This window comes from Humulus lupulus, chromosome 5 (assembly GCF_963169125.1).
Source record: "Humulus lupulus chromosome 5, drHumLupu1.1, whole genome shotgun sequence".
In the NCBI taxonomy this organism is placed as follows: domain Eukaryota; kingdom Viridiplantae; phylum Streptophyta; class Magnoliopsida; order Rosales; family Cannabaceae; genus Humulus; species Humulus lupulus.
Genome location: NC_084797.1, coordinates 155,232,308 through 155,243,175, shown reverse-complemented (window position 1 = coordinate 155,243,175; position 10,868 = coordinate 155,232,308). Strand labels below are relative to the sequence as shown.

The window sequence follows — 10,868 nt, the reverse complement described above, 5'->3', positions numbered from 1 at the left end:
ATATTGGATTCCATCAATAACGAGCAAATAAAGGCTTCTGGACTGAGTCCTAGCCTCCGGGGCCTTGAATCCCACTAAACTGGGTAGTAGAATCGATCTCGAGACCTAAGGAAACGGTTCCCGTCACTAAAAACTCCCCAAGGCCAAAGTTGCCCAGGCGGGCTGCGACCTGCCCTTGAGGGTCGCAGTGCGCCCCTCTAACCTGAGGCCTTCTCCCTCTGCCAAAGGGATGTGGGCCATGACCTGCCCAAGAGGGTCGCGGCATGCCTCCCAGACAGAGGCTTCCTAGGGCCCTGGGTTCAACTGAGCAGCAGTCCCTCAAGAACAGAGTCGCAACTTGGCCCTGCGAACCCATATTTTTTCTCATTTTCCAATAGCCAAATTCAACCCAAACTATCCCAATTTCACCCCAAAACCATAATTCAATCACCACAACAGTTCTAACATCTTGAGCTATAAGGTTCAAAACCCAAACAAGAATCTAGTTATAAAACTCATCAAAACACAAAATTCACTCTTGAGCTATAAGGTTCAAAACACCTCAAGAATAACCATGTATTCTACTAAAATTCAGTTACAACGAAGAGATTGAATTGTTACCTTAGCTGTGAATGAAGATCCCATAGCCACAAGCTGTCCAAATCCCAATCCCAAGCCTTCAATTCTTTGGTTTCCAGCCACAATCCTCTTAATTCCTCAAGAAATCTAGTTTAAGGTAGCTTAGAGAGAAAGAGAGGAAGATAGAGAAAGGAGTGAGTTCAGTGGTACATTTCTAAGTGTTTCTTTTTGTTTCCTAAGGCTTAAGTTTCACTTAAGAAAATCCTGAGGCTCGGGGTACCAAAAACGTCCTCAAGGGCAAAATGGTCAAATTTCCCAGTATTTCCTCCTAAACTCCATAACTCCAAATATATCAGCAATTATTCATTCCCATTACCTGATAACCCAATTAAATACCAAATACCCAAAATACCCCTTCATTTGCCCCGAGTCGGGTATTGGGTCCCGTTGTGACTTTCCCGCTAACATGGTCCCAGAGATCGTCTCATGCCAAGTAATTCAAGTAAACCCACATAATAATGTGGTCTCACACATATATCATATATATGCACATATATACAATTATGCCCATAACGGGCCAAATTATCAAAAATGCCCTTCTAATAAGAAAAGGGTCCACATGCATATTTAATACCCCTAAACATGCACAACTAGTTATATTATCATATAACTCACATAATCACAATCAAATATATCAAATAAACATATAAGTCCATATATTGCAATCCCGACCCCTAATCAAGGCCCTAAGCCTTATTAGGTAATTTTGGGATGTTACAGAGGCAGTTAGAGATTGGCCACGGCCATAGAATGCCTCAGATATTAGTAGCTTCCTTGGGTTGGCAGGTTATTACAGGCATTTTGTGGAAGGGTTCTCCAGGTTCGCTACTCCATTGATTGAAGTGACACGCAAGAATCTGAAGTTTGCGTGATCAAATAAGTGTGAGACAAACTTCCAGGAGTTGAAGCAGCAATTGATCACAACTCCAATTCTGAGTCTTCCAACAGATCATGAGAAGTTTGTGATATACTGTGATGCCTCACATCAGAGTTTGGGTTGTGTTCTTATGCAGTTAGGGAAGGTGATTGCCTATGCATCACGTCACTTGAAAGACTATGAACAAAGGTACCCCACTCATGATCTAGAGTTGGCAACAATGGTCTGTGCATTAAAGGTATGGAGGCATTACCTTTATGGGGAAAAGTGTGAGATTTATACTGACCATAGGAGCCTGAAGTACTTTTTCACATAGAAAGACCTGAACATGAGACAGAGGCATTGGCTGGAGTTGGTGAAGGATTATTATTGTGAAATCTTACATCACCCAGGGAAGGCCAACATGGTGGCAGATTCCTTAAGCTAGAAAGGTTCGAGACAGATATATTGTGTTGGATAGATATCCAGAGAGTTGGCAGAGGATATGACTAGAGTTGGTATGGAGTTGCTGGTGGGCCAGTTGACCAACATTACGCTACGGCCTACACTGTTGGAATGAATAGAGGAAGGTCAGTTGGGTGATCCATAACTGACAAAGATCGGAGGGGACGTCCTAACTGGAGTGTCTAAGGACTATACAGTGTCAGATATAGGCTTGCTGGGGTACAAATATTAGATCTGTGTTCCGAAGGACACTGTTATTAGACGGGAAATTCTTGATGAATCTTATACTACCCCTTACTCTTTACATCCAAGCACCACGAACATGTATCAGGATGTGAGATCGCTATATTGGTGGCCTGGGATGAAGTGGGATGTGACCTAATATGTGGCAAAGTGCTTGACATGTCAACAGGTTAAGGTTGAGCATCAGAGACCAGCAGGGATATTATAGCCTTTGGACATCCCAGAGTGGATATGAGAGGTCATCACGATAGATTTCGTGGTAGGGTTACCTAGGATCGTGGGTCAACATGATTTGGTGTGGGTTATTGTGGATCGATACACCAAATTAGCTCACTTCTTACCAGTGAGGATGACTTATACAGTTGACCAGTATGCAGATCTCTATATGAAAGAGATAGTGCACCATCATGGAGTTTCGAGGTTGTTCATGTCAGATCGGGACCCCACATTTACTTCCATGTTTTGGGGAAGTTTGCAGAAGGCCATGGGTACACAACGGAAGTTCAGTACTACTTATCATCCTCAGATAGATGGACAATCTGAGAGGACGATTCATAATTAAAGGACATGCTGCGATCATGTGTACTGGACTTTGATGGGTCCTGGAGTAAGTATTTGCCTTTGATAGATTTTTCCTACAATAACAGCTATCAGTCAACCATTGGGGTGGCTCCTTATGAGATGTTGTATGGTAGGAAATGCAAATCTCTCATTCATTGGGATGAGACAGGAGAAAGGAAATACTTGGGTCCTGGGGCAGTTCAAAGGAAAAATAAGGCTATTGAGAAGATCAGAGCTCGGATGCTCACTTCTCAAAGCAGACAAAAAAGTTATGCTAATCCCAAACGTAGGAACGTGGAGTTCCAAATGGGAGACTATGTCTTCCTTAGAGTCTCACCATGGAAAGGGGTGAGGAGATTTGGGAATAAGGGCAAGCTAATCCCTAGATTTGTAGAACCTTTTGAGATTTTGGAGAGGATTGGTCAGGTGGCTTATAGATTGGCCTTACCTTCGACACTGTCGGCCGTACACAATATATTTCATATTTCGGTCCTTCAGAAATATGTATCAGACGTGACTCATGTGTTAAGTTACGAGGATCTGGAGCTTGAGGTATATCTCTCCAATGAGGAACAATTATTCCAAATATTACACAGGAAGGACAAGGTCCTGAAAAATAGAACTATACCTTTGGTTAAGGTATTATGGAAGAACTGCAAGGTCGAGGAAGCGACCTGGGAGTTGGAGTCAGATATGCCGAGTTAGTATCCCAAGCTGTTAAGGTAACATTTCAAGAATGAAATTTCTATAAGGAGGGTATAGTTGTAGTGTCCCAAATTCCCTAATATGGCTTAGTGCCTTGATTAGGGAGCCAGGTTGGCAATAATTGGTTTAGTGTATTATTATGTGAAAAAATGCATGATTATGTGAGTTGTATTATTATATGGTTGTAACTGCATGCATGTGGGCCCGTTTCTTAATATAAGGGCATTCTCGTAATTTTAACCCATTGAGGGCATATTTGTATATTTTTGTGTATATGGATTGAGACCACATTATTACGTGCATGTATTTGGATTATTTGGCACAAGACGATCCTAGCAAGCAAAGTAGCAGTTTGGTCATAACAGGGTCAAATACCGGGCTCTGGGTGAGCCTAGGGGTAATTTGGTAATTTAGTACATTACCTTGATCAGGCAATGGGTAAATTATTTGGTAATTATTTGAGGATATTAGAAATATTGGGAATTTTGAGACGTTAATTATGATTAACAAGGTAAGTGGCTAATGACAAAATTGCCCTGAAGGGCTTTGGAGAGATTGAGTTGGCCCTAGGAGCATTTAGGTCATTGTGTCTAATTATAGGCTTAAACTATAGGTTTCTTCAGCTAAGGGAAACCTCAAAACATAGTTTCTAAAAAACTGAGCAGATTCTCTTCCTTCTACATGCTTCTCTCTTTCTCTCTAAGGTCTTTGGGTGGGGCCTCGGAGTTCTTGAAATTTTTGAAGCTTGTTACTAGGAATTGGTATAGCAGTAACATAAGGTCATTCATAGAATCCAAGGTAATGATTTTAACCTTTGATTCCCTGAGTTTCTGAGTTTTTTGGTGGTGTTCTTGAGTTTCAAAATCTCAAGTAGTGACTTTGAGTATTAGTGGGTATTTTGAATATATTTAAACTTGGGATTTGATGAGCTTGGTGTATTGATGAGGTTTTGGGGTCAAATTGTAAGTTTGGATGGTGTTTAGATGAGGTTTGGTGATTGGAACTCGGGGGAAAACGCAGGGGAAGAACCAGAAGGTTCTGGGCTGTAAGGATAGCGCCCCAGTGCTATCCTGAGCGCCCTAGCGCTATGCAGGGAAAAATTAGGGGTGGCTCCCTCACTTGGATGGTGCCCCTACACTATCTTCAGCGTCCCTGCCCTAGTCTAGTTTCAACAAAGCCCATTTTTAGCGATTGGGAGGACATTGGGGGCTCGGGGGATGGTTCCACAACCCCGTTGTTTTGGATTGGAAGTCTTGAGAGCACAGTAGTGGTCCCAAACTTTATTTTTAAGGATTGAATCTTATGAGATTATTATTTGGTTATGACTAGGTTATCGCTAGGGGCTTGGGACAGGATCGTGATCAAGGGTCGTTTATATATAACTTGTGCTCGAACCAAAGGTAAGAAAACTGCACCCAATATGTGATGTACATGATTAGGGCTTGACCAGAATATTTATTATAGATTTGATTAGGGCTTGGACCCTTGTAAATGTGTATGATTATAATTATGCTTGTGAATAGTGATTAAGCATGTTGAGTTCTCTGTAGATGGATATTTTCTATATAATGAATACATGTTAGCATTATATAATTGAAAAATACTTGACTTATGAGTCAAGGACGGCAATAGCGTTGAGCGCTGGTCAAAAAGCATTGACTTATTAGTCAAGGACGGCAATAGCGCTAAGCGCTGGTCGTAAAGCATTGACTAATGAGTCAAGGGCACAATAGCATGCTGATCGTTGGTCAATATGGTTAATCCTAATCAGGAGCGCATTATATGCTTGTCCGACCAATGGTTGTGGAAAACTAAAGCGCTAGGTACGCTGGGCCAGCTCTAAGGCTGGTTATACAGAAGATAGGGCAATGGGCCCCGGGGTGAGTTATTAGTCCTAGATCCTAGGGCGATGAGCCCCAGTGTGATTTATTAATCATATACATGGGAAAGGGCCCCAGGTGACTCTATGGTCACATAGCTAGGGCATATGGCCCCAAGTTAACTCTATGGTTATCTAGTTAGGTTTGCGGGCCTCAGAATGATTCTATAATCATTTATTTATACTTGTATGCATGCGTAGGTTATTACAGTTGGGCATGCTAGATGTACATCTGAATATGTATATATTATTCATGCAGTTGTATTAAGTTTTCTTGATGGCACTACAAGAAAAAACAGTATTCATAACACTTAAAAACTGCTAACCGGGAGTATTGATAACGCTTCTGAAAATGCTAACATTGCCCCTGTTATTAAAAGTCCTATCTTTTCTATAACAGTATTCGAATGTTATGTTCAATGTTATCTTAAACTATTCAATAACACATTTTTAGTTGTTATAATATTCAAATAATAACATTTAGTTAGAGTATTTGATTATAAATTTAGAGCTTAATCTTCTATTTTATGCATAACACTTTTCCATTGTTACATTTGATTATTTTGATAGCATTTTTAGTTTGTTATATTATATAAATCATAACAATTTTTTATGCTTATAATATATTTCTAAATCATAACATATTAAAAGTCTAGTAATAAAATTTTGTTACTTTAGTGTGGATAATATATTTTAAATTTTATTTTGATAAGTATACTTATAAGGTTTTTTTTTAATTAAAAGATTTTCATTATTGTATTTTGATAAAAAAAATCAAAATTAATCATAAAATGTAATTCTCAATAGATTGATAAACCACAAGTATTACATTAAACAATAACTAATTCAAACCATGAATATGTCTACTTACTTTAAAAATGAAAAACAGAAACATTACAAGATACACAAAAGTAAATCATGCATGAACCTTGCTCCATCCTTCAATTCATCATCCAACTAAGTACTTGTTGCTAAAGTTGTTTGTTGCCATCTGAAGCTCTCTAAATTGAAATCTCCTCAGGTTTCCAAGGCAAACCTCCTCATGATGTTGCTCTGAATTTTTTTAAAGCCTACAACTATTAATCTCTTCTTATTGTCAAACAATTTAACTCTGCAATGAAACATATATGAAAAGCAAAAAGCAATGAAACCCAACACTACTTAAGTAAGTAATGTTAGATTAAACAAAAATATGTACAGTATAAACCATAACAAAGCAGCTTTGCAAAATATGAAACATATATGAAATAGTCATGTTCATTAGTGTAAAACTAAACCCAAATTCTCTTTTGAACTAGTCAGTAATGTTTTTTACCTTATATTTTTTAATCCAATCCAATTTCACATTCCAAACATGACCTAAAAATACTGATGTTGTGCTTCTTGTAATGTTCGATTTGTCTCCGGATATGTTTATGCTTATTTTTATAAGAATTGCTCAAACCATATAGCAAATTAGATACTTCAACAAAAATCATGAAAAAGATGGCCTACAGCTTGTGTTGAACAAGTCTAATGGTCAACCAATTAAGCAAATAAAATTTCATTTAAGATTAATCATTCAAATCTATTTGAACAAACAGATCTGTAGATATGGGACATGCCTAACACATCTAATTGCAATTGTATCATGTGATTGCAATATGACAGCACCAAACAACAATCTCATTATTTATGATCAAAACCCATACAATCAATATTATATATTTTCACATGAATAAAAGCCTGATAAAATCATATTATAGAATATGCATAAATAAAATATGTAAAAGGCTCAGCATAGTTTAACTTCCAACATAAAACAATGAGAAATTAGTTTAACTTCAACATTAAATAAGGAGAAAAAGGCTCAAAAATTCCCTGACCACATAATAGAGTTTCTAAACATGTGCAAACAATGTCCACTAGGGAAGCGAGGGTGGATGTTTCCAAGAAAAAAAAGAACAAACCTGAAGGTCTCTCTATTCTCTCTGCAGATGGCCCAGGATTTAGAACCAGTTTCCCACTTGGTTGCTGCAAAAGGGGGAAAACAGAATAAACATGAATAAGAGAGAGTATACAGAATAAACAAAGAACCTATCAAAGTAGTAGGCATATCAGTATCTCCCATGCCTTTACTTTAAAAAATAATAGTACATGGTATCAATGGAAGTGAGCTGAAAAATTCACCACCAACCATCTGTAATGAGCTAATAATACCATACTCATATGAGAGTTATAAATGCTAACTTCACCCTACACTACTTGCAAGAGCTTAAGATCATACCTCTATGGGAGTAAGCATCTTCTTTTCACTATTCTTGTCGTATTTCTGTTTTTTTGTACCTGCTTTTAATCCCTGCCAAGGAAGACTAGTAAAGAAAATAAGTAAATAATATGGTGAAACAGAGCAATGAAACAAAGGAAAATGGATTTCAGCATATCACATAAGTATCCAACCTTCCCCTCAAAAAATACATAAGCACATAACCAAGAGACTCCAAATCATCTCTTCTGCTTTGCTCTGCATAAAGATTACATTCACAATTAGATAAAGCCCAAAAGTCTCAAGCATTACAGGGAGAAACAAATAACATATTCTCTAATTATGAATTATAAATGGCTCACCAACTCCAAGGTGAGTGTTAACACTTGCATAACAAGTTGTTCCTGTGAGATCTTGTTTTCCCTGAAGCAATAAATTAACATAATGATCAGAAATTTGAAGGTTCAAGAAAATTTGGATCCAAGAACACAAAATATTTCACCCGAATCATACCCTACAAAAAGATAATTTACAAACAAGTCAATTATTTCCAGAAGCTTTTTATCAGCCTCAGTGAAAAGCTCTATAGCAGGAACGAGAGCCCACCTGCAAGATTTTTTTTACCCGCTAAACACCTGATTAGAAGAGATACAAACTACCCCAACCACCCCTCTCTCAAATAGTTCAATTGGAATAAACTGAATAATCGTACTTGGACAGAAACAGTTACCTGCTAAACCAACTTGGTGTCTTTCAAACTTGTATGTGGGAAGAAACCTAATATCTGCCTCACGCATTCCTTGAAAGACATTTCCAGTTTCCATTTATGCTCTAAGTTGATCCCTTTCTCTAAGCCAATAGAAACATCTTTGTGAAAAAAAATCTCTAGCTTCATCATAAGATATCCCATCTAATCGATACTTAAGATCACCAAGAAATATGACCATGTCTGCCTCAGATAATTCAGGCATCCCTTCAGCAAAGTAGGCAACACCAGTCTGTGAAGACAACAATGCTTCATAAAATGAACTGAAACTATTTAACTTTGAAAAAAATAATAACTCAGACCAATTTAGCATGCTACAATGATGACATGTACATACAATTGTATTTCGAAGCACCTGAGCAGCACATGAAGCACTAGCTGCAATAGAAAGGACCAATGGCAATCCAGATCTATAAACAAGCCAAAATAAATACATTGAGAAGACAAGCAAACTAAACAAGAATAGGTACAGTATTGTACCGGAAGCGGCATTGAAGAGATTAGTTGGTCGACTGAAGGACATTGTCCAGTATACATGATCAAAGTCTGCATTCCGACGATTAACCGCTTCTAGATGTGCAACAAAGTGACAGTTAACAAAGCACATTATTCGATCATACACTCTCATCCTCAAACCAACAGCTCCCTAAAAAAAAGTCATCAATTTCTATTTAGACAAAAGGCAGTTCACATATTTACTTATGTTGAGTATATGCATCAGCAGGCATGAACATATATAGATCTATAAGCCAAATGGAAACCATAAAGAAACCTTTTGGAAACCATCAAGTCTTTGAATGAATAAAAGTAACAACAATGTATGCATCACAATCATGTCATTCAAATTAACATAAAGAGCCTACCTTATTACCAATGGCATGCCCAAATCCACACAGAACTACTACTGCATCAACATCTCCAACATAAGCTCTAATAACAGTTCTCACCCTAAAGGATGACATTCAACAATCATTAATGAAAAATCTTAACTGACAAAGAGACCATAAAAAGATTAAGTAGGCCGAATGCAAAAGCATGGAAGAGAAGAACAAAAAAATCTTAAATATAAGGTTTCTATCCTTATTCCTCACAAAATCTAGTTCAAGACAAACAAACTAAAAATTACCCACTTGATTTTAAGAAAGTAAGAAACAACTGAGTTCACTTGAGAGACAGTTAGTAATAGGTTAAAGACTTGAAGTTATTAAGGAGTTAATCAGACACGGCACTTAAAAAATGGTGACGCAAAATTAAATCTATACATCTGAGACATTGAAAAAATAATAACAATAACAATTCACAAAAGAGTTTTTGATAGAAAATACCAACCATGCAGCAATAAGCAAGCCTGCTAATTGCCTAGAACCAACTCGTTCAAATGTTGATCCTTCATCCAATGTTTTGTCAATCATATCCAGCCACCACTGCCCAACAGAACTCCCCTCAAGACCTACCTACAGTCAGGAAACAAGAAAAGTCATTATAAAGAGAAACATATATTTTATGGGCTAAAAAAACAAAAGAAATAAATAATCATAAATCATGTTATAATTCCATGTATTAATTCCTTTAATTAATTCTAAGAAAAAAGGCTCGTGATTAGTTGAACATTCACCTCTCATTTTCATTGCATAATTAAATTTTATTCTTTTCCCAGCATTCAGCAATCAAATTATTCTTAGATTTACATATTATATTGCATGGGCAAGAGCGCTTAATGGAAGCATTAAAGTATCAAAGTTAGCAGATAAACAAATATCATTTACAATTTTACATACCCACATATATGAAAGTACAACTTATGATTAAATTCAGTGTCTAAGATTTGGCTTCAATCATGTTCGTTCAAAAATCATCAGGAACATATTGTGCCCATAATATAAGTTATGATTGGTCAAGAACTTCACAAACAATTATTTGAAAATGTCATCTTATATTCATATTGTGAGAGTTCAAAAAAAAAAAAAAATTCCACCAAAACTATTTTTAGACGTGTAGAGAGCAAATAATGGGAAGTAGGAATGTAGGCGTACCATAATGCAAAGGATAAATAACCAGCAGTCCACACTTTGGCTCTGGAATCATCAGATAAGAGGTACTTGACATCGGAATTAAAGACATTGACGAAACCATTTGCAGCGAGTTGGCCCCTTGGGTCAATGAAGGACCTCTCTACAAGTAGTGCAGCCATGGGCCTTTCTTCAACAGTTAAAGACAAAGATCTTTCAATAGCTTCCCAAGGCCATATCTTAATAACACCATCCTCTGAACCCGACCACAGGTCTCCTGGAACAGCAAAAGTCAAGACAAAATTTTCTTTAAGCCAAAGAAATGAAATTTGGGCAATAAAAAATGTAAATGATAAAGTTAAATCATAACACTGCGGATCTAGTTGAGGTACCATATGCTGTGATAATGAGAGAGAGAACGAGGCTTCTATGAGCCTACCACGACAAGCTTTCCTTGAAATTGGTTCGAGTTCCAGAAGCAGCAGCATCCTTGAAATTGGTTCAATCTACTGATGAATTCT

General features: G+C 37.3%; 2 protein-coding genes across 2 annotated transcripts; both read right to left on the bottom strand.

Moving 5' to 3' along the window:
* Positions 1-6,276: 6,276 nt before the first annotated feature.
* On the bottom strand, positions 6,277-8,544 carry LOC133779601 (uncharacterized). The gene is made up of 5 exons (XM_062219545.1): positions 8,303-8,544; positions 7,767-7,830; positions 7,594-7,678; positions 7,277-7,340; positions 6,277-6,380 (listed from the first exon to the last, which is right to left on the bottom strand). Exons 1-5 carry the CDS (start codon positions 8,394-8,396, stop codon positions 6,277-6,279), a joined length of 411 nt encoding a protein of 136 aa, XP_062075529.1. The 5' UTR covers positions 8,397-8,544.
* Positions 8,545-9,418: 874 nt separating this feature from the next.
* Positions 9,419-10,742, bottom strand: LOC133779600 (type II inositol polyphosphate 5-phosphatase 15-like). The gene is made up of 2 exons (XM_062219544.1): positions 10,372-10,742; positions 9,419-9,792 (listed from the first exon to the last, which is right to left on the bottom strand). The coding sequence occupies exons 1-2, from the start codon at positions 10,740-10,742 to the stop codon at positions 9,789-9,791; spliced, it is 375 nt and encodes a 124-aa protein (XP_062075528.1). The 3' UTR covers positions 9,419-9,788.
* Positions 10,743-10,868: the final 126 nt, after the last annotated feature.

Bases quoted from the DNA above. Each gene is read 5' to 3' on its own strand.
- LOC133779601 (XM_062219545.1), bottom strand. From the start codon at position 8,396: ATGGAAACTGGAAATGTCTTTCAAGGAATGCGTGAGGCAGATATTAGG. The intron at 7,831-8,302 runs GTAACTGTTTCT...ATCTTTATGCAG, and splicing joins ACACCAAGTTGGTTTAGCAG to AGCAAAGCAGAAGAGATGAT. The intron at 7,679-7,766 runs GTTGGATACTTA...TTTCTTTACTAG, and splicing joins ATGTATTTTTTGAGGGGAAG to TCTTCCTTGGCAGGGATTAA.
- LOC133779600 (XM_062219544.1), bottom strand. From the start codon at position 10,742: ATGGTACCTCAACTAGATCCGCAGTGTTATGATTTAACTTTATCATTT.